Source organism: Cheilinus undulatus, linkage group 6, assembly GCF_018320785.1.
Source record: "Cheilinus undulatus linkage group 6, ASM1832078v1, whole genome shotgun sequence".
NCBI lineage: Eukaryota > Metazoa > Chordata > Actinopteri > Labriformes > Labridae > Cheilinus > Cheilinus undulatus.
In genome coordinates this window covers 46,515,896-46,540,586 of record NC_054870.1, presented here as the reverse complement: position 1 = coordinate 46,540,586, position 24,691 = coordinate 46,515,896, and the positions used below count along the sequence as shown (strand labels likewise).

General features: G+C 38.0%; 1 protein-coding gene across 6 annotated transcripts in view; it reads right to left on the bottom strand.

Annotated features, from left to right (window-relative positions):
• The window catches only part of LOC121510817 (collagen alpha-1(XIX) chain-like), a 281,327-nt gene that overhangs the window by 81,560 nt on the left and 175,076 nt on the right, over positions 1-24,691 (bottom strand). For all 6 annotated transcript variants that reach the window (XR_005991990.1, XM_041789059.1, XM_041789062.1 and 3 more), the window contains 4 exons: positions 18,160-18,192; positions 4,948-4,983; positions 1,546-1,581; positions 1,136-1,180 (listed from right to left, as the gene is read on the bottom strand). Coding sequence is in view for 5 of the 6 variants with exons in the window: in XM_041789059.1 (XP_041644993.1) it covers positions 1,136-1,180; positions 1,546-1,581; positions 4,948-4,983; positions 18,160-18,192 (150 nt within the window). In the remaining variant the exon portion in view is untranslated. The remainder of the gene's footprint in view (positions 1-1,135; positions 1,181-1,545; positions 1,582-4,947; positions 4,984-18,159; positions 18,193-24,691) is intronic.

Here is a 24,691-nt window from a genome sequence, read left to right as displayed (position 1 = left end):
GCAGAAATATCTTCCCTGGGCCAAAACTCTGAGGTTTTGGCCCATTTGACTGAGGCCAAATGGATAACTGTTCTCTGGTCAGATGAATCAAAATTTGAAATTCTTATAGAAACAACAGAAGCCGTGTGCTGCAGTCTAATGAGCAGAGGGACCATCCAGCTTATTATCAGCGCACAGTTCACAAGCCACCATCTCTGATGGTATGGGGTTGCATTAGTGCCACTGGCACAGGCAGCATACACATCTGAAAAGGTACTATCAATGCTGAAAAGAGGTTTGAGAGCAAGAAAATCTCCCATACAGACTGGTCTCTATCAGGTAAGGCCTTGCATATTTCAGTAAGACAATGCTAAACCACGTCCATCACAACAGCATGTCTGCACAGTAGAAGAGTCCGGGTGCTCAACTGGCCTCTCACCATTAAAAAAGATTTGGAGCATCATAGAATGACAACTCAAATATAGACGACCCAGGACTGTTTGAGCAGCCCCATATCAGACAAGAATGGGACAACATTCCTCTCCCAAAACACCAGCAACTGGTCCCATCATTACCCAGATGTTTACAGATTGCTGTTAAAAGAAGAGATGGTAAACATGACCCTGTTCCTACGTTTTTGAGTTGTGTTGCTGCAATTAAATTCAAAATGATTCATGAAACGATAAAATGTCTGTTTCAACATCTGATGTTTTTTTCTGTCATACTGTGGATAAAATATGGATTAATGAGATTTGACAATCAATGCTTTCTGTTTTATTTACACTTGCCTAGTGCCCCAACTTTTTTGGAATTGGGGTTGTTCCTCATTTAGGTTTGTACCAGCTGATATCAAACCCTCCCACTGTCTGACAATAACAAAGCCTTTTATAGGAATGGGCCAAGCCTTACTTTTTCATGAGCTGCCTTTATTTATAGTTAGACGAGGAACTTGGAACCAAATACAAAAAGTAACAACAGATCAGTATGGTTTTAAAAAAGTGAAAGATTTATCTCAGGGTGTACAATCTATCTTTATTTTCAGTTGCATAAATGATCCTAACTTGAGCAGATTTAGTTTTATTCTTAGTATAGATGTGCCAGTCTGATTTAAAAGTAAGCAACACAAGAGACAAGCAACAAACAATGCTAGACTCACCTCTAGTCCTGGATCTCCCTTTAGACCAGGCGGCCCCATGTTGCCCTGTTACATCACAGAAGACGGTGAGTAAGAGGAAAGGGGGAGGCAGTAAAATGAAAGAGAAAAAAACATCAGACTTTGAACTTGACACTTGTTTTTCCCACAATAACCACAAAAAACAAACAACTGAGAGAAAACTTGGGGCTGATATTTGATGTCTTTCTAAATTTAAGATAAGGCGTCAGTCACACCTGACTTGAAGAGAACGGATCTGTTAGAAATCTAATCTTCTCTGACAACAGCTCCAAATCGCTTCAATAAAAAAGTCACTGTAATGTCAAAGAAATATATTTTCTCTGCAAAAATGGCTTTGATTGCCAAACTGAATCTCCTTACAGCTTTATCCTGTTGTGTCTTTAACAAGTTACCTTTAAGCCTTGCGGTCCTTGAGCTCCTCTCTCCCCCTGCAGAAAGCAAAGGTGATAGACATTCATTGTTTCTCAAGACGTGCATAAAGAAAATATTCCAGTAATCCTCTATCCGACTGAATAAAGATATAAAAAATCCTCAAGGACCTTCAAGAAGTTTGCTTTCATACAGTGTGAAGGTTAAGAACATGGAGTATTTCCTTTGCAAAGTTAGTCTCATCTGTGTCTGGGAGTATAATCAAAGCAGGAACTTTTCAAACACTTGTACCGCTGAGATACGACGCATTACATATTTTTACTCCAGACCTTTAAACTCATATCATAGCAGTGAGCTCAATGTTTGACCATAATACACAAATCTTCTTTCATTTGCTGCTTCTTATTCCTATTCATGTCATCTCTCCTCCTTTTGATTCAGCTGCGTTTGATGTTTGGTCAATAGCTGCCTCAGTGGCCTTTGAAATCGCTGCCTGCCTCAAGTAGATGCATCTGTTGTTTTCAGGTCCAAACAATAATTGGACTCCAATGTATTCAGTGCTCCACCTCTGCCGAGCACAAAGACGACACTGAGCTCTGATCAGCAGGTGATGTGCTATTGTTCTTCCTGAGGCAAATGTCACTGCTGTTTGGTCAATGTTGCCCATGCAATTAAGACATTATTTTTACTCTGTGGTCCCAAATGGATGCCGTGTTTGAAAGTTAGAGCATTTCTACATCTCAAACTTGACTAGTACTAAGACTTTCTTTTCTTAAGCAGCTCCTTAAGAGGTAAAAGTACTTAAAAATAGACTGGAAATAACAGGCAGCTGAGAAGAAAGCAACCAGTGTGCATACAGAACACAGAAAATGTAATATTTCTAAGCCTTTTACAAAAAAACATAATCTAAACTCTAAGTTATCTAACCTATAACCTTTTAATAAAGTGCCATTGTTACAACCAAGCTCATAATGTTTTGTGTTATCATTGTTTCATTGTTGTGCCCACGTTGGCCGTGCCTGCTGTGTCAGAGGCATTGTCACTTTGTTTAAAGGGGACATATTATGCAAAAATCCCTTTTCAGGCTTTTCTAACAAAAATATGTGTCCCTGGCCTGTCCACAGTTCCCTCAAGTACCAGAAAAATCCATCCCCTCCCCTCTCTTTCTCCACTTTTCAGAAAATGTTTGCTGAAACAAGCCGTTCTCAGATTCTCCCCTCATGATGTCATGTGAGGAGTTGGCCCCACCCCCGGGTTTGTTTGGTCCTCCCCGCTTGCAAGAAAGTTCCGCCCTCCTCTCCTGATCCTCCTCTCAGATCAGGAGAGCCACATCTATTTCCTGAGAAGGGAGGAGTCAGGGGAGGAGTCAGACAGCTCAGTAACATTTAAAGCCACAGAAACAGCTCGTTCTGAGCGTGGCTGAAACAGAGGGGTTTTTAGACATGCAAAAATCCAAAACTGGAGTGTTTTTTCAGCAATAAACTTCACAGTCATGTTTTGGGGACCTCTGAGAATAATATAAACTTGTCTTAAAAGGGTAAAATATGCCCCCTTTAACTAGGTGTGTCGCCACCTGCTGCTGATTGGCTGCTCCTGAACTCGTGCCAGCAGGTGATAGGCTGCAGTGAAGGTGTGGAGTGATTTAAATGGCAAAGTGGTGTAACCACAGCAGCAGGGGGGAACTCTGTCACATTCACATCCCACGCCAGTTTCTTTTTTTGGAGACCTTTGTTAATTGTGTAGATCGGGTAGTTTGTTTTTATATTATACGGTCTCAGTTGGAGAGGAATTCAGAGAATTCTGATAAAAAGTTTGAGACCCAGGAGGGCGGTACACTAAAACAAACTGTCCCCCGACCTAGACCATTTACTTCAACACATAATAATGCAATTAAAAAAGGTGCAAATCATCATAACTTCATTAAAATTAAAACCACACATAATAATCTCAACTGATAAGCCATTAAAATCTTTACTTGTAAATGCTCTTAATCTGAAACATCAAAATGAACATGTATGTTTAAATGACTCAGCTCCTCCCAGCCTGAGTAGTACTCATATACCACAAAACACTGATCGTAGTGGCGAAGTAGCTGCCATCTTAAATTCCAATCTCTTAATCCGCTCTAAACCAAGAGAGAATTATACCACAGAGTAGTGTGAAAGTCTGCTGCTCTTTCCTGGTCTCAGCTTTGAATTCGTCAAGATTTATGGATTAGAGTAGTCAGCTAAATTTCTAGATAAAAGAGCCGCACCACCCAAAGTGGGATGAATACTGCTGCCATGGCTGGAGCAGCATCCAAATTTTTTTTTTTTGTAACTCTGCTGACCGGTAAACTAAATTATATAGTCCGACATTGACACTATTAGCCTTGCAAAGCAGATGGGTTTGCCAGACTCCATCTCTGTCATCATGCAAATCCATCTTGAAAAGCTCTAATCCAAAACATTTGTCCTGAACCAAGCACTGTTCAGACCGATCAGCATCATTTGAGGAGAAAGAGGCGGTAGGGTTTAGGTTTATAGCGTCAGTTTTACCCCACATCTGTATGTAATAAAGAATAAAAACAACACTAGCTGCTTTTCATGATGGGATGCTGGTTTCACTCTTCTGCCGACCTGCTTCAGTATGAGTTTGTGAGAGTTATGGCGGGAAAGGGTTGGTTATGTGAGTGATTGTATACGACGGCTGCTAGTGGAGCGATTAGCTCAGACTTAGCCACAGGGGCAGTTTTGTCAGGACTGGACAACATTTCTTTATTAAAACAAGGGCAGAGAGCAACACTGAAAGCTTTTCATGATGGGAAAGATGTATAAGCTCTTCCCCTGGTCGTTATGGGTGTCTTCAACCAGCAGTTTAATCTGCACTGGACCACATTTCCTATTAGCCACACTGAAAGCTTGTCTCGACAGAGAAGATGTTTTTTGCTAGTCTCCCTACTGGCCTTGGCATCAATTTTATTCACAAAGAAGCTCCGCTATTAACAATCTACAGCAGCGGTAGCCTGTCATGATTTTGTTCAGCCACTCTGATTGGCCCGTCATGAATGTGACTGACAGGACATTCCTCAATCACCTTCTCAACTCTCACTCATAATGTGGACAGCACTACAAAACAGCTAATGCCTTACATACAGAGTGCTGTCTCGTGAGTAAACCCTATCTATCAGCACTCTCTGGATGCCTCTTGTTCATTCAGATGACTTGGTTGGGACCTACTGTTAAAATTACTTTAAGAGATAAAATATGAGGCATATAGTTACCTGATCTCCCTTTTCTCCACTTAGGATCCCCTCCTTCATTCAACAAACACAAGATAAATCAGACAACTTAAATATCTGACTACTGTGTGCCTTGTGTGCAGTTTGAAGACGAACCTGTGAATGATAATATATAAACATTTCCATGATATACACATTTGCTTACAGTTCCAGAGAGTCTCAATCCGTGAGCTGTCATCACCTGAAAGCAATAAAAAAGAGACAGAGTGTTCTCTTAACAAGCAATTTAAAAAATTACTGCAAGAACAAAATCTGACGAGAGCGTTGCTTAGCAGGGGTTTGTTTAAAAGGCAGTGAAAAAATAACAACATCTTGATCCACAAATATTTGATGCATAAATTCATCAGCTGTTAACTTTGAATCTCTTAGTTTTTACAAGAAATGAATAAATCAGTATTTAGAGAGAATGTTGTTAATGTTTTATGTCTTCAATAAAGTTCAGAGTTTGTGAAAGTGTGCAGCAGATCTTCGAATGACAGTATTAAAAAGAAATGGAAGGGAAAGGTCAAGACCAAACAGCTGAGGTGGACTGATTCCTTTAACTACTATGGGTGAAGAGGGGAAAGACCACTTTATAAAAAGCTTTTACAAGGATTCAAATGATTTCTTTATGGATGCATGACGAACAATAAAATGTAGGTGTGAACCCTACATCAGTTTTCAGAGCAAGGACAAAGTAAAAATAAAGTTTTGTATTAAAACCAAGCAGAGCAATCTGGAGAGAAAATGCATCCATGAATCTTTACTACATAGCTGTGTTGAATATTCACCTGATTGGTCAGCTTTGGCCTTCTAAATTCTGATGTTTTTGTTTAGCAGACAGCTGCTTTGAGAGAGCAGACCAAATCCAAACTAAAGTAGGAACACTAGTGCAACAGAAGCAGTTGGAGCTCAGACTTGTAAGAAATGCCAATTACAGATACTTTTCAAAAAATTACAAGTTAAACTTTAAAAATTCTAGATTCATCTCACACAGAGAGAAATCTCCCCAGGCTTGTTTGTTTTTTAATCTTGATAATAATGGCTGACAATTTACAAAAATATAAAATCTACTATCTAGAAATATTAGAATATTTTCAAAGGTCTCCCAAGTCTTCATTCTCTCACTCTGGCTCAGTTCACACAACCACAGTTATGAGGAAGACTGCTGACTAAGGCTAAATGATTTGGTAAAATATTCTAATTACGATTTTTTTGCCCAAGATTGCAATTGCGATGTAATATGCAATTATTTCTCAAGTTCTTCATCCTATGTACAGTGCTTAACAAATTTATTAGACCACCCTAACCCTAACCAAAGTAAGGTTTATGCCACAGCTGCCCTAAATTAACAGCATGGGCAATTACCAGAATCATTTTTTATGTTTCTGCAATGGTTAATACACCAATATATAGAAGCCCTTTAACCAAAATGACATTTTTAATGCTAAAATATCATTATTATTGTTATCCATGAATTTTCAAATGTACTGATTTACAAAAAAAACTGAAAAAAATAGTAAAGCACATTATTATTTCTTGATTAATATGTAAAATTATAGTTATTTACTTGAATTCCTGAAGAAAAAAAAAAGAGTTTTAGTGGTTGAATGTTATGCTTGATTCATTTCTGACTTCTCAGAGAAGCCCAGTGAGCCGGCTCAAATTTGGGTATAAAAAGGTGAATTCAGTTTGAAATCCCTCATTCCTGTTCAAAACGGTAAAACATGGAGAGCTCACTGAAAATGAAAGAGTCCGCATTAAAGCACTTCATGATGCTGGATGGTCTCTGAGACAAATAAGACAGGTGGTCTAATAAATTTGTTAAGCACTGTATTTTCCAACAGACACAAGATATAGACACAAGAGTCTATACCATAACCAACACAATAGATGATTAAGCAAGGGTTGAACAATTTTTTAAAAATATCAAATTATGATGATTTTCACTCGTATTGCAAATTGGAGATGAATTGTTGTATTAAAGGGAATGATCATTTTTATTTCATACTTATATTTAATAAGAAAAACATAAAGAAATAAGGAAAGCCTTTTTTTGTGGATTATTCTAAAAGTATTGCGCTTGAATGACTACATATGCAATGCATAATATCTCTGCAGCAAAAAAGGTTTTAAACTGGTATTTTGACACAAATTTCAGGTTAAAGAAATACTGCACCTTCTGTGATTTGAAAATTGCAGCAAGCCATGTTGAGATTTAATCTAATTTGTGATTTATTTCCCAGCCCTACTGCTGACTTGACAAATGTCCAGAGGACAATCACTGACACCCTTCATTAGGAGGGTAAACCTTAGAAGGTCACTGCTGAAAGGACTGGTTGCTCTCCGAGGCTGAATCAAAACAAATTCATGGAAAGATGATTGGAGGAGAAAAGTGTGGTAACAAAAGCAGCACAAGCAACAGGGATGAGCTCAGCCTTCAAAGGATTGTCAACAAATGCTGAAGGTCCAGGAGATGGGCTACAGGTGTCCTGTTCTTCGAGTCAAACCACCTCAAGACCACAGACAGTGACATCAGCATCTGACCTGGGCTAAGGGGAAAAAGAACTGGACCATTGCTCAGTGGTCCAAAGTCCTGTTTATGATAAAGGACTTTGGCCTTTCATTTGGAAATAAAGCTCCCAGAGTCTGGCAGAAGATCAGAGAGGCACAGAACTCAAGGTGCTTGAAGTCCAGTGTTTTCAGTTTCTACAGTCAGTGATGGTTTGAGGTGCCATGTCATCTGCTGCTGTTGGTCCACTGTTTGTATTTCAGAGGCAATGATGTCAGTCATCCACCAGGAGACTTTAGAGTCCTTCATGCTTTCAACTGCTGAGAAGATTTATGGAAATACTGGTTTCCTTTTCCAGCAGGACTCAGCTCCTACCCACAGTGAAGCCGAGAGATTGAAGCCAGGTCAACAAACCAGAAGCTGGTTTTCCGGCCATGGTACCCATTGGTCTGACCTGAACCCCATAGAGCAGTGGTTCCCAACCTGGACCTTGTCAAAATAAGATGAACATATATATATTTGTCGAAAATGACAGTAAATCATGATTATAAATAGAATGGTGAAGGCACATTGGGGCAGCCCTTAAAGATTAAAAAAATCAAGAGGATCTGGAGTGAAAATCTGGGGGGAAAAATATTTTTTTAAGGTCAAAAAGTCAGAAATTTACAAGAAAACAAACTCAGAATTACTGAGTTTAAAGAGTAGTTAATTTGAAAGTAAAAAGTTTGTAAACCGTGACGTTGGAAACTTAAGAATTTTTAAGTTATTAAAATCCTAAATTTAACATTGTAAAAAAAAAAAATTGACAAGAAACTAAACTTTAAAAAAAGGGTGGATTTCAACTTTTTCGACTTTATGATCTTAGAATTACAGTTTTGGTTCCCGCAAATGTAAGACTGTTTTAGTAACAAATTTCAAATTTTTCTCTTTCCTCTTTATTATTATTAATTATTATTATTATTATTTTATAATTTTATTTTTATTATATTAATTATTAATTATTAATTTTTAGAAAGCTCCTAATGTGCCATAGTAATAATGGATCGTTTCCGCATAGATCTTTTTTCAAGAACAATGAAGTTTTGTCAACGACAACAATTAAGGTTGATGTGTACTTTTACCAAATGAGTCCAGGGGGGCTGAGCTTATCTTTGATACAAGTGGGAGGGGCCCCAAGGAAAAAAGTTAGGAACCAACGCCAAAGAGAATCTCCTATTTTCAGGAGGAAGATGAGAGACACCAGACTCAGCAATACAGACAAGCTGAAAGCTGCTATCAGAGCAACCTGGGCTTCATAACACCCCAGCAGTGCCACAGACTGATTGGCTGACACGTCACATAGATGCAGCAATTTGTGCATGAGCCTGATCAAGCACTGAGTGTGTGAAGGAGCATAATTTTCCAGAAGGTCAACATTTCTTTTTTTAACTCCTGGTGTTTTGTGATATTCTAATGTGAGCTGTAAGCTGTCATCATTGAGACTAAAACAAAAACATCTTGAAATATTTCAATAAAAAAAATGAGATTTTTCATGCTATTCTATTTTTTGACATGCAGCTGTAAATCATCTGCAGGAAGAAGTGTGTTACATTTCATTTCAGCCTGCTGAAAGCAGCAATGACAATGAAAAGGAAGGGTGGCCAAAAAGCTAGAGAGGTCTGAATATACAAAGATAGAGCTGACAAAGACACATAGAAGACACATGAAAAAAAGAAGAATTTTACACAGTAGAGGCCATGGCAGACTCCTGTTAGTCCCATTAATTTGATGGTTTGCTAAGACTTGTTATGTGTATTATTTTCTCCTAGCATCATGTCCGTGAAAAACAAGATTTTCCTCAGCTGTACACCGTGAATGTGAATCAAAGATAATATAGTTGACTTGCCCTGATTTAACCTGAGACTGGTGAAGAGGAAAGAAAGTAAATTAGACGGTTAGAGGGAAATCAGGTGCTGTGTTGGCTCATTATGACCTTTTCACATTTCGGCAACAATGGAAATCTGAACTTAAAGTGAAATAACAGCCTAGCAGCCTAACATTGAAGAGACTGCAGAGGTAATGATTTGCTACTGATAGAGTGTCAATCACAGAGTCTGTGGGACTTTTTATTGACTCAAACAAATAAAATCACTTTTAAATCAGCCATATAATAAATCAGTGCCGGGGGTAACATGTTGCACAATAGAGTGCTTGGATTACTTTTTTGTTGTTGCAAGTGACAAAACAATCATTTTAGCAATTCAAGCAATCCATTATTAGCTGCCTTTCTCATAAAGAAGATTCCTTCACTGTTTTTTTTCCTCTCCGACTTGTTGGCACATCACTGCATGCCAGCAAAAGGTAAACACAGCTGTGTCAGTGCTTAGTTTGCTAGCTTACTGAGCTATCAGAAGGCAGAGAGGGCAGCATTACACCAGGGAATAATCCACTCGATCAATGGACGAAAGGTAAAATAACAGTATCATGGAGACACCAAAGTTCAAAATCTTCTTTTGTACTGTTCTTCCTATAAGGCATACAGTATTACGCACAGGCTGTGCATGTTACGTACAGCCTGTGCGTAATACTGCGTAACAAATAAAAGGTGCTTTAAGTATTATTAAACACTTCAATTGGTTGCAGTTTTTTCAACTTTTACAGAAAAAAGTGAAAAATTCTTATTTCTTTGAAAAATAATGTCTTGATATGGAACAAATGGGTATTCCTTAGCTTTTGCCTGCAGCCTTTAAGGACTCTTTAGTCAAACTCTGGGCTTTAGCTTGTGTATATGGAATGAATTCTCTTACCAATTCTGTTTTTTTTTTTTTTTTTTTTTTTTTTTTTTAATGTTTTGGGCTGTGTTTGGGTCTTGCATTACCCCTTTGAGTTTCTTTCCGCTACACCTGCCTCTGTATGTTAACCCTTATACAACCATCAGGACTCATTACATCTGAATGTCTTATGGCTTTTTTTGTTGTGCTAACTTAATACTTGACCCCAGAACGAAGTGATAACCTCACCAGTCTTGGTTGAGGCAGATAAAAGAAGCAAAAGAAAACAGGATAAACTTAAGAAGCCACAGGCACAACTATCCCTGTTTCCTCACATCTAAAGAAAAACTGTTACAGAGTAGTTTTGTGATTTAAAGTTTTACATTGAAATATATGTGACCTAAAGCCCCCTGTTATTCTTTGACAAGAGTAGTCAAAGTGAACTTTAGTGATTAACTACATATCAGTCCTTTCAGTTGTTGAACAATGTCTCATTTCCATCACTATGTGACCAGAAAGGAATTTCTTTCACGAGTGGTGCAAAGAGCCTTTTACTCAAGATAACTTGGAATAACACATTTGACTTTATAGATCATAAAAGCTGCCTGTAAAGCAAACCTGGCAGCAATAAAAATACCGGGAGCGTCTCAGAGCAGAAAAGACTGTTTTGCCACTTTAAAGGTAGTGAGGAAAGTGATGGCCGAGCATGCCTGTAAGCTCACCGCTCCTCCTCGTCACTAATAAACAGAGGCACAAGAAGGTTTATGAAGAGAGGGTAATGATCTGAGCCCTCGCTTCTGCTGTGTAAGGGAAATCAATACTTAACTGCCAAAATTATCTGCCACGGGAAAGCAGAGAGCACAGACAGAGACTGGTACTAAATATTCAAACAGCCTCATTTATCAAATGACTAATGTCTCCCCCTCTGCTGGGTGCTATGGTAGACGTCGCCTATACTCTCTCCACACAGCGATGAACACAACTGGGTATTTAAGCTCTGACATAATGTTTCTTTATGTTAAAATAGTCGGAAAAGAGGCAACTTCTTAAAAATAATTGGAGAATAGAGTCCGAGCAAGGGGTTATTTATGGTGGGCCATATTTCATCCTTTTGGGGGTTTATTTCTGCTAAAATATCCATCTCCCTGCTTATTGTCCTACTTCAAATCCTCGCTGTTACTGCATTATACATTACATATAATGCATCACAAAAGTTACTATATTTACTAAAATATAAAAAACATTTTAGTTAACTAACACCCAAACAGAATGAGGCTTTACAAAGGAATGATAGAATACTTAGATTTAAATCTAGTTCAGATTTAAACTTGAGTCCTTAAAATACATAATTTAAAGTTTGAGGATGAACAAATTAACATATTTCTTCCCTAAATACGCACTTTACAGCTTAAGGAATAATGATACATAAATATAAAGACTTCAGCCTAAAACTCCACTAACTTATTTGTCAGTAGGGCCAGTATTTACAGCTCATAAAGGCAGATTTTTATAGCCAAAATACTGGTTGTAAATATTGTCAGAAATTTTGCTCATGCCAATATTTAACTTTTTAAGCTAATGCCTGCTGATACCAATATCATACCAACAATACTGTGCATACTTCATTTAAAAACAAACTGAAAATTTAAAGTAATGATAAATCCCAAACTCTTATAACCTTGTGTATAACCCATATTGTGGGCTAACCTTAACCAACAACACTAGCATCAGACATACTATTTCACCAATTTTAACAACTTTATAGAGATTTTGGGGTATCTTCATTCCCCCTTCAGTATCTCGATCTTTATTCCTTCTCTTTAGAAAATAATTGAATCAAACAGAATCAGCTTTATTGGCCAAGTATGTATAAGCAACAAGGACTCCAGTTAGCTTTGCTCTCAATGTACAGGAATTAAATATTAAATACTAAAAAATAAAAAGTAAAACTGAAAAAGAATTAAACATTTCAGATTAAAATATGTACAAGCTCTTGTTAGGTGTTTCCTCTAGTCTGTGTGTATTGATAATATGATTGCAAGATGTGCAAATGGTGCAAGGATGATGACTGGACATGATGGGAATGTAGAACATGCAAAGATGTGAGCAGATTTACATGAGGTACATAAGATAATTTAAGATAGCTAGGTAGTGCAATGTACATATGAGATGAGGCATTTTACAACAGGGAGCCCTCTTACAGTATTTGAGTACATTGGTAGATACATTAAATTAGTGCTAATATGCATATAAGGTGAGCATTTCAGTTACATTTAATAGCTTAATGAGTACAGATGTGGATATGAAATTAGCCTTTTACCACAGTGAGCTTTCTTAGAGTTTTTGAGATACAGTAAAGCAGTAAGAGACAGTACAGGCTATTTCACATGAAAAAGGGCTAGGGTGCTTGTTGTATGAAAGTTTTTTGTGACACTCTCTTGAATGTCATGAGAGTGACTCTGTGACTGTTGAGTGGTCATCGGAGTGACTCTGTGACTGTTGAGTGGTCATCGGAGTGACTCTGTGACTGTTGAGTGGTCATCAGAGTGACTCTGTGATTGTTGACTGTTATCAGAATGACTCTGTGATTGATAACCACTCAACAATCACAGAGTGACACTGTGATTGTTGAGTGGTCATCAGAGTAACTCTGTGACTGTTGAGTGGTCATCAGAGTGATTCTGTGACTGTTGAGTGGTCATCAGAGTGACTCTGTGACGGTTCAGTGGTCATCAGAGTGACTCTGTGACTGTTAAGTGGTCATCAGAGTGACTCTGTGACTGTTGAGTAGTCATCAGAGTAACTCTGTGACGGCTGAGTGGTCATCAGAGTGACTCTGTGACTGTTGAGTGGTCATCAGAGTGACTCTGTGACTGCTCAGTGGTCATCAGAGTGACTCTGTGACTGTTGAGTGGTCATCAGAGTGACTCTGTGACTGCTCAGTGGTCATCAGAGTGACTCTGTGACTGTTAAGTGGTCATCAGAGTGACTCTGTGATTGTTGACTGTTATCAGAGTGACTCTGTGACTGTTGCCTGGTCTTCAGAGTGACTCTTTGACTATTACTTTGGGTATCAGACTGACTTTGTGACTGTTGATTGGCCATCAAAGTGACTCTGTGACTGTTGAGTGGTCATTGGAGTAACTCTATGACTGTTGATTGGGCATCAGACTGGCTCTGTGACTGTTGATTGGCCATCAGAGTGACTCTGTGACTGTTGAGTGGTCATCAGAGTAATTCTATGACTGTTGACTATTCATCAGAGTAACTCTGTGACTGTTGAGTGGTCACACCAGTGACTCTGTGACTGTTGATTTTGTAAATATCCACATACAAGACACTGGCAAATCCAATGTCCTGAATTGATTAATTTTTATGATGTCCAGCTCTATAGTGTTCTTCTTTGTATATCTTTTTTAGCCAAGATGTCAATGACCTTATACTGGTATAACCAAGGAATGTTTGATGTAAATTGTATAGGGCTTCTTTGGTCCAAAGAAATGTAACTTTTTTGTTATAGAAATACCAGATCACAAATACCATAACTGACTGATAAAAATTGAGCTTTAAACATAAATCAAGGATTTATGCGTCCATTAAAGGGCTTAACACTGGTATGTTTTCTTATTGAAGGTGAAGCATGGTTGCAGGTAATAGTAGATGCTATCAACTGTAGATGCTTTGAAAGATACAATGTCCATTATTTTGATGACAGAACTAAAAAGCATCAAAGATTTCCATTTATTTTACCAAAAGCTACTGAAAGCAGTATGGTTTTGATGCAACTATGTGTTGGAGTTTGCCTAAGTCTTGAATTATTCATGCCATAGCCTCAAAGCAGTTATCTAGTTCAAGTTAAAAATGTAAGTTTATCACAATAGTTTCATTTGAATCATCTGCAAACAAAAAACAAGATAGAGAATACACATCAAGGTTTCAGTCTTTCTTTCCCAGCTGATGACTGAAGCACAGAAGGACAGAGTCATGCAAATGTCAAAACCCTCACTTTGGGATACGTGGGCTCAAACGCCATGTTTTCATCTGACTCTTCACATACATTAATTTCTATATTTAACTCCTGGTTGCAGCATGTCTCCACAGTCATTACTGCCCCCTTGCAGATCTTTAGCTGATTTGTCACAGACTTTAAAGCGTCTGAAAAATGAGCTCTATCAACCGAGTGCCACCCACTCGGTGTCACCTTCAGCGTACATCAGACAGCCGCCATGACGTCAGGGTGTCTCTCTTTTTATCAGCCTCTCTTCTTAAAGCTGAGCCAGCGTCTTTAAACAAAACTGACCTACAGTGTGTAATTGTTAATGTTATATACAAGTGATGTGATGCATCACTGACTACATTAAATTATTCTATAATTTGTCTTTCATTAGTGGTCAGCAGCTTGTGAAGTTTGTTAATTTGACACTAAATACACTGGAAATCAAAGCTGACATCTTTCAGTGCTTGTGCAAACTCCTCTGAGCACATTTATCTGTTGTGCTCAATGTTAAAAACATTTTAGGGAGTCTGCAGCCAAAAGTCTTTTATTTTCATATCATTATTGTCCGAAAAAATAACAAGCTCTTCCTCTGAGATATTCCCCACAACCGTTCTCAAGAGCCTTGAAAAGGCTGCCCATGTTTTTGCCCTTTATCAGCACTGATCCAATGTCAGAACAGAAAATAGGAGGGATGTTTTGAAAAGCACAAATCTTAAGATAGAACAAAGCTGCCGGCTTGTCATTGAATGGAAATTGGTTTTAAGATGACACGCCGCCACGTTGGAGGAATGACAGAAAAGGGGAACAAAATAGTGCTGCTGAATTTTCTCGTTTCCATTTAATTTAGAGTGAGATGTGAAGATGTCAGCTGGCTCAAAGATAAAAAGTGGAAGGACGCCCGAGTGATACTGAATAATTATGACTGATAGTAATACCACTTTTAGAGGTGAAAACTACTGAGCACTCATACTGTGAAGTTTTGACCTGAAATGGATGTATGCCTCCTTTATGAGGATTTTCTCAGATTTGGCATCAACATGAATGCAGACACATCCTCAAAACTGCTTTCTTAGAGCAAAACACTTTATTAAAGTCTCTTTTCAATGGTCATTAACTCAACAATAAGAGACGGCTCTTTCAGCTCCCAAAGAACTCTTTATCTGGTACCATTTTGGCTTCAGTAAATCTGTATAATTATGAAATGTTTTGATTTGACGGTTGTGTTAATATACAGTGCATTCTGAAGTATTCGAACACCCTTAATGTTTTTGATTTTGTCATGTGACAGCCTGATTAGGGTTGTTCCAGTTCCGATACCAGTATGGTAAATACGTCCAATACTGCTTAAAATGCAGGTATTGGTATCAGTGAGTACATGAGTTTATGCACCTATCTAATATGGTTTGGTTCAGCTTTATATTTTGCTTCATTTAGCCATGCTGTTAGCGCTATAAACCAGAAATCAATTCTTCTCGCTGCCAGAATGTACATCATGCACGGGCTACCGTTTTAGAGCAGCGAAGAAGAACCAAAGGACCCACTGAAGCAGCAAAGAATGGTGGCTGTGTGAACTTACTTGCTTTTCCGTCTTAACCGTTTTTTGATGCCTTTGAATCACTTGTGGCAGCATTTTCAGCAAGCCTGGAGCTCAAGTGACTTTTGGGGACTTTAATCATTAGATCCACACCAGTAAACGTGACAATGAACGTCTTTTTTATCTAGCTTGAATACTAACACCAACGCTAATCGCCATATTGTGTACTCTTTGTGAGGGTCTGTCAGCCAGTTGAATGCTGTTCTGTAATCACGTCATGCTGCCCAGAGAGAGAATGGGATGCAGCCCCCTGTATTTGTTATTTTGATATTTAGGGGTGAAACTCAATAATCAGCAGCAAAACAGCTTTAGGGTCACAGAGATGCTGACATTATGATTCTATTCGTTGAGTCAAATATAGGTCTAAAATAATTTGCTAGTCTGCACAATCACTCCAGAAAGTTCAGACTGGTATCGGATCAGTACTCAGTATCAGCCGGGATCCAACACCTTGGCACTGGAATCGTATCGGGAAGGAAATATTGGGATCAGAACATCCCTAAGCCTGATACTACAGTCATTTAAATTCAGTTTTATTCTCATTGATCTTCATTCAGAACCCCATCATAACAAAGTGAAAATAGAATTTTAGACATTTTTGCAAATTAATAAAAAGGGGACCGGGCGAAACTCAGAAATCAGGGTGGAAGGGCCTTAGTAAGAGAGGCGACCTGGAACCTAATGGTCACTCTGAGCTTCAGAGATCCTGTGTAGAGATGAGACAAAGTTCCAGAATGACAACCAGCAGTGACTGAGTTTACATGGACTTGAACTGTTCAGTTCACATTTACAAACGTGAAATGAACAGAACTGAACAGTTCAGATTTTCAGCCATGAGTGAAACGTGAGCATAGTTTATTGTAGAGACAGAGAATGACCGCTCACGCCATGAGTTAGAGCTCTGTGAGCTGAAGATGGAAAGACGGCACTCGGTAAGCGACCTTCACAGCCCATCAACTCCTCCCAGTCTTGACATTTAGAAACAATGACTTTTCTGGTGTGTTTGTCGAAATAAAAGTGTATCCTTTTTAAGACTGCCCCCGTTTTCACAGACTTTTATTTTGAAGTCATTTCCAGGAAAGTTATTTAGTGAAGTCAGTCAACTGCAAGATGCTTCGCTATTTCTTGGCATCTCTGCCAAACTTTCGTAGTGTTTTACAATAATAAAAATATTATTAATAATGATAATCACCTAATAGTGATAAAAATTTGAAATATCAAGTTATAATAAGCTTATTCATTTGCGATCTCCGTTTCACTCCTTACATCCTCTCAGTCTCCTTTTTTGTGCAGATGCTTTATAAGCAAGATCAGTTGTGTTTGTAATGCTGGCATTTAACTGTTTTAAACCCAAAATAACAGTGATCTCATTTTTCTCAAATTTCAAACTTTCTGTTGTTGTAAAATAACATCACAACTATCTGCGCAGATATGATTCAGTGATCAGAAACCAGGATGCTAGTTTCTCTCATGTATACAGGGATATGAATAACCGGGTTTCTCTGTGCACATGTAAACACAGTATCCCGAATATGATAAAAAACTGGGATATGACTCATAACCGGGATACTCAAGTCCATGTAAACGCAGTCAGTGAGAAATATGGAGGCAACTGTGCGCTTGGGAACTTTCAGTTCAACAGAATTGTTTTTGTAGCCTTCCCCAGATCTGTGCCTCGCAACAATCCCGTCTCTGCAGGCAGTTCCTCTGACCTCATGGCTTGTTTTTTGCTCTGATATGCATCATCAGCTGTGAGGCCCTCTGTACAATATTTCTAAGGCTAAAACACAAATGCACTGTAAGAGATATTGTTATGCACCTCTACAGAGAGGTGTGTGTCTTTCCAAGTCATATCCAATCAATTCAATTAGCCACAGGTTGACTCCAATCAAGGTGCAATAACATCTCAGCAAGCAGTTAAATTTCAAGAGTTTTAGCAAAGTGTCTGAATACTTATGTCAATGTGATATTTCGGTATTTTAAATTCATTTGCCATGCATTCTAAAATTGTGTTTTCACTTTGCCATGACTGGGTACTGAGTGTAGATCATTGAGATTAAAAATGATTTAAATGACAGTAGGATCAAGCTACAACATAACAAAATTAAACGAAAGAAGGGGGTCTGAATACTTTCTGAATGCACTGTCCCTTTGAATGTTGCGTCTAGTCTAAATGGGTAAGATTAAAATGGGAGAGGAGGGGGTCTCAAATGAGAGCTGGCTCCCATCATTGAAATAAAAAGTCTGTCACTCAGAGCTCTCATTTACAAAAATACACCACTAAATCAGCATCTGCTCAGCTGTGATACTCTGTTTCCTGTGCACAGGGCTGTTATTATCTTCATAATCTTCATTTATTAATCACTTTTTCTGTCACCTCATGTTGTAAATTGATTAAGATTAGATTGTTCTTCCTCTACTGATTTCATAATGACTTTAGTTAATACAGTTTTAAGTCTCTTTCTGTAAAAATATCTCTGAACAGTACATTCTCAGGTGGGTTTTTGCATATATATCATACTTACAGGACCAGGGGGACCAGGAGGGCCAACATCTCCCTGAAAATTTAACAGAAATAAGATGTCAATCACTCCACGCTGATAGACAGAGAGACAAAATAACATTGACAGAAAAAGGAGGAAAATCAAATAAAATACTGAACATACAGAATAAAAAATGCATTATAGAATCAGCTTGTGAAAACGAGATACCACAGCTGACCCCAAGCAGCCACATCAATAAGTTTGGAGCAACAATAAAGGAAGCAATAACACGACCAGACTTCAGAGGAAATGCCGTCGAACTTGAAAGATGTAAGAAGAGTAGCGAGATGAGTGGAGAGAAAACATTAAAGAATTCTTGTTAAAAAGCAGACTGCGGTGGTGTGCACTTCATGTGGCTCATGTAAGATGGAGCCATACAGATCTCCTGAGTCTATATGAGCTGATATCATGTTCCTTTGTATTGTCGGTACTGGATGATCCAGAGATATATAGAGGCTCCTTAATTGCGATGCATTGTATTCAGTCTAGTCTAAGTCTCCGGTCTACCATTAATAATTTCAAGCTGAGATGTTTGTGCACTTTAGAAACAAGGTAAAATATCTGCTTATATTCAGCACTATGAGCTATGCATCAAGAAAATGCATGCTGTAACCTCGCAGACATTAAAAAAGTGTGACCATAAAAAAATATATCTGAGTGACTCTGAATAAAAACACAAAAGATGGATAACTTGGTGGTTTTAGGTGACTCTTATTTCCGAAGAAGACAGCAGTTTCAATAAATTCATCTACTGCCAAGCCACGAGTCAATCACATTTCTTGCACTTAGACATCTGGCTCATTAAAAAGCAAAAGAAATTTTGATTTACACGGTGTGCATAGGTGAAATGCAACAATGAAATGAGGTTTTCAGGAGAAGTTGGAGAATAAAGTGCACAATATCTCACTGCCTAAACCTGCAAAGTGTCTCCTTTTGGATTCAGCTATGTCACATCAAACAGTCAGCTCAAGGTCAAGAAGATCAAAAAGGACATCTGCATTTGTTCTAAAGTGAACAAGTACATAAAACCTCATTCACATTATGTGTCAGTAGCATCATAAACAATGCCTACAAAAAATATTCACTTGGTTGTATTTATTGATTTTGTAAATCAATCATGGTCAATTTAATTTGGCTTTTATTTTATTCTTTATTTCTTTTTTAATTCATTTATTTATTTATTTAAAAGGGACAATGCACCTTAATGTACAAGCGTACGAAATACATATTGTAAATGCGCCAGAGTTAGCAAAAATGCTAATATGCATCTGTTGTCCCTTGGCAGATCACAAGATTAAACAAACATTAATTCATAAGGTTAAAATACACAAATACAGTACAATCATCGATCAATAATATGAAGTACTAGAGTTAAAGTGCTAGAGTTAAAGTACTGGAGTTAAAGTGCTGAAGTTAAAGTGCTGGAGTTAAAGTGCTGGAGTTAAAGGGCTGGAGTTAAAGTGCTGAAGTTAAAGTGCTGGAGTTAAAGGGCTGGAGTTAAAGTGTTTCAGTCAAAGTGCGTATTGCCGGCATATGAGTTATCTAAAAAAATACAGAAAATCAATAAAGAGAATCACCATTCACATATTCATTCACATTCACAAATACCCCCAAAGATCACAAAACAAAAACTCTTAAACGTCCAAATGAAAACAGATTTCTACAAAGTAATGTCAATCCAATAAAAATAGTTTAACTCCATTCTTCTTGGAAAAACTTCTCAAGCTCTGTCAGGTTGCATTGGGACTGAACAGGCCTGAACGGCCCTCTACAAGTCCAGCCACAAATCCCCTATTGGATTGAGGTCTGGGTTTTGGCTCAGCCACTCCAGAACATTCCCCTTGTTGTCTTTAAACCATTTCTGTAGCTTTCACTGTATGATTCGGGTCATTGTCTCGCTGGAAAATAAATCTTCTCCTAAGCTGCAGTTCTCTTGCCGACTGAATAAAATTGTCCTCCAAGAGTTTCATATGTTTTGCCCCGTTCTTTTTACCCAGGGTCAGATGCTGAGAAGCATCCCCACAGCATGATGCTGCCGCCACTGTGCTTCACTGTGCTTAGTTTCTTGATGGATTAAACTGAACTGTGGAAGATGTTCAGTGCCTTGGAAATTTTTGAATTCATCTCCTGATTGATACTTTTCAATAACCTTTTCTCTGAGCTGAATGGAGTGTTCTTTTGTTTTCAGGGTGTAATGGTAGCCAGAAATACTGATTAACTAATGGTTATTAAGACACATTTACTGCACCCAGGTGATCCCCATTTCACTAATTGTGAGAATATTAGCACCAACTGGCTGGACCTCTGTTGAATTAGGTCAGCCATTTTAAATAGGGTGAACATTTCAGCAATCACTACATATTTTTGGTAATTGACATAACTTTGTAGAAATCTGTTTTCACTTTGACATTAAAGCGTTTTTTCAGTATCCTTTTTTAAGCCAAATTATACTGACCGTGACTGATTTATAAAATCAATTAAAAACTAATTAAACATCCAGGGGGTGAATACTTTTTTAAAGGCACTGTAGGACTAAAACCTTTCATCAAACTTTGCTATGCCAGGTTCAGTGCATGTGTGCATCTGCACAGTTTCTGTTTCTCTCCTTGTTGACAGGTAGCTGCATACTTGCAGAAGGTAAACCTACAGGTGTACCAGTCCACATGATCAGCATGTTAATACAAGTGAGATGGCAGAAATATTACCATTATTATGTTATATCTGGAAGAAAGAAAAAAGTTAATCATGATGACATGCAATTTGAGGGGCCATGTTGCACTGTTTTTGTCATACATCTTTTAATTCCCTATACCTCTGTATCTAATATGTTTGTTTGAATGGCCATGTTTTTAAACTTTGTTACCATGCTCTCGTCTGCATTGGCCATGATGGACCCAAAAATACATTTGGATCCCTCTGAGCCTTAATCATTTAAATTCAAAACAGAAAAGTCCAAGCGGATATTGTGCCAAATTTAAGCTCTTTTCTCAGGCTTTCCTGAGATAACACAAAAAAGGAAACACAGACAAATGACGGAATGACTGCTGAGGTTTTTAGTTTCAAGACAAGATTCTGTCACAGTGAGGTTAACCTTGACCTTCTTGGTAATAAATGTCATGGCTTCATCATTGTATCTTATTAGAAATTTGTTTGAAATAGGGGTGTAATTAGCATACTAATTCTTGAGTTTTGGACAAAAAGTTTGACATTTGACCACTGCTTTCTAATCAATTCATGATGGAGCCTGAATGAACTTTGTCACTAAATCTGAAGAAATTTCCTCAAGGCCTTCCTGAGATTAGAGGGAGGGATGGATGTCCAACCCTAAAATCAAATGCTTCAGGCTGCAGTTCTTGCTGGCACAGAAGCTTGAAGAATATTTGTACTTTCAGGCTTATTTGCCAACTTTCTTTAAGATTATGCTGAGATGATAAATTTAGATACAGTATTATACTTCATGACAAGAACTCTAAAACCCGGATAATAAATTTCACCAGTGTACAAGTTGCAGCCTTCTTTAGTGTTCATCAAAGTCCGCAAGAGCAGCTTCAGTTCAGTTTTCACAACCAAGAATTTACATTCTAGTAACTGTAGCACTGTAGCTGAGCTCGCAGCCTGCTGTAATTATTGTGTGCTACAGACTCACAGCTCAGCTCCTCTTTTACTCTCTTAAGTAAAAAACATAGTTTAACATCTACGCGGTGAACCATGTCCATATTTCATGTACAAAGTTATCATTTCTATGTTTGCATGTTAAAATCTTCTCAATGCTACTAACAGTTACTGACATATGTTGAATCTGCCACTGTGGTGCTTCTCATTACAAAACTTTGCACATCCTCTCTCCTCGACTGACCGGGAAAACGCTCTCCCTCCGCCATGAGGGAGCTGGAGCCCTGGAGGAGGTGAGGATGGAGGAGAGAGGAGGCTCCTCAAGGAGCTCAGGCAGAGGAAATACCAGTCTATCCTCATTGGAAGTCTTAAGACCAAAGACCCAACGTGATTGGTTTGAAAGCGCAACGCCTACAGCTGCACCTCTGTGCAGTTCATTAATTTTTTCATTCTCACAGCAGTGATCTGATTAAAATATAACCCTTTAACACACAGTTGACGAATACATTGCTACTGTTAACAGCTTTATACAGGATAACTTAATCTCAGAATTATGGCTTCAGTAAGGCGGAAGTTTATTTAACGTTTTTTTTTTTCATTTGATCAAGAAACATCAGTAAAAACCCGCAGAGCTCTGTAGTGGATTATTGTTCAGATTACATGAATCTGAAAGACATGAAATGCCTCAGTCACTAAACTAATAACATGGATCTGTACACAGACGAGGATATTTTAGAGGATGAATAAATGATTAACTTCATCATCCCAAATAATTCTACTTTAAATATTGAGACATTTTATAAATACATTTTGATACCTTATCTGAAAGGTATTGAACTGATTTTTTTAATGTGGGTCTACTTAAAGGGGACATATTATGCAAAAATACACTTTTTCAGGCTTTTCTAACACAAATATGTGCCCCTGGCCTGTCCACAATCCCCTCAAGTACCAGAAAAATCCATTCATTCTCCCCCTCTCTTTCTCCACCTTTCAGAAAATGTGTGCTAAAACAAGCCGTTCTCAGATTTTACACCTAGTGACCTCACTGGGGGCATAAGCACCCACCCCCAGGTTTGGTTGGCCCTCCCCCACTTGGAGGAAAGTTACGCCCTGCTCTACTGATCCTCTCAGCTACCAGCTGAGACGCTGGATAGCTCAGTGGGTTACCCTGCTGACTAAGATCAGGGAGATTGATGGTTCAAATCCCAGTGAGGTCCTAAACTTTGGATAAAAGTGTCTGTAACATCAGGAGTGCTGCATCCATTTCCTGAGAGGGGTGTGGTCAGGGGCGGGGCCAGACAGCTAATTATTATTTACTGACACAGAAACGGCTAGTTCTGAGAAAGGCTAAAACAGAGGGCATTTTACACATGCAAAAATCCAATACTGTAGTGTTTTTTAGTAATAAACTTCACAGGCATGTTTTGGGGACCTCTGAGACCAATATAAAGTTGTCTTAAAAGGGTAAAATATGTTCCCTTTTACATTTTCTAAGTTGTACCTACTCTCTTCTCATGTCTCCTCCTCACATTTCTCTTTCACTTCCTTGCTGGGTGGAACCAATAAACGACCCAAACGGAGGAAGGTAGGATACCAAAATGTAAACTGAGAAGGAGAAGGTCAACTGCATGACATGTGACAAGTAACCAGGAAGTGTTATTGAAGCAGATGAAAAGTGTCTGACATCAGAAATGAAAGCTAAGAAAGTTACCTGACTTTATCCTGCTGTTTTTCATACTTAGAGTGATCCATCCACAGTATATCAAGCCCTCAGGTTACAACAGATTCTTCACGCTATCACTAATGAAATAATGATCTTTCAAAAGTTAGGAACCAACTTATTCAACATGGCTGAAATGCACACATAAATTATGTGATGTCATTTTATGCCATCTCTGGTCACATGATGAGGTTGTTGGGCCAGTTTGAAAGAGAAATTCAGAACAGACACTGAAATACACCAATAAATCTGTTCATTTCCAAGTGTTACCATACCAAACCATCTTTAACTTAACTTCATTTTAATGTTTTATTTTTTTTTAATATATAATTAATCATTTTTTAAATGAATTGTATTTATTTATATGATACTATTACATACATATCATTATACATATTATTATATATCATATCAAATATTATATATATAAATGATATAAAAGGTCACATATTTTATCCCTTTTAGACAAGTTTATATCGGTCTCAGAGGTACCCAAATCATGCCTACGATGTTTGTTGATGAAAAAACACTCCAGTATCGGATTTCTGCATGTCTTAAAAAACCCTTCTGTTTCAGCCTCGCTCAAAACGAGCTGGTTCTGTGTCTGTGGCTTTAAATGTTAATGAGCTGTCTGACTCCGCCCCTCTCAGGAAATGGATGTGGCTTCATGGATGTGACTTTCCTGATCTTCCTCCCAGCTGATCAGAAGAGGAGGGTGGAACTTTCCTCTAAGCGGAGAGGGCAGACCAAACCTGGGGGTGGGGCTAACTCCCCACATGACATCATGAGGGAAAAATCTAAGAACAGCTTGTTTCAGCACACATTTTCTGCAAGGTGGAGAAAGAGAGGGGGGAGTGAACAGATTTTTCAGATTCTTGTGGGGATTGTGGATGGACCAGGGGCATATACTTTAGCTAGAAAAGCCTGAAAAAGTGTATTTTGCATTGCTTTAATTATATTATTATATATTTATATTTAATTTTACAATTCATATTTAATCATTATACAGTATTAATTAAATAAATTAAATTTATTGTTATATATATATATATATATATATTTTAGTTAACTTTAACTCCGCTGCTATTTTTGACAGTCACTGGTTATAGATTTAATCTCACTGTTTTCCTTTTTTATTTTTATCTTGCTTATAAAGCCTTTTTTAAGGAAACCTGTAAA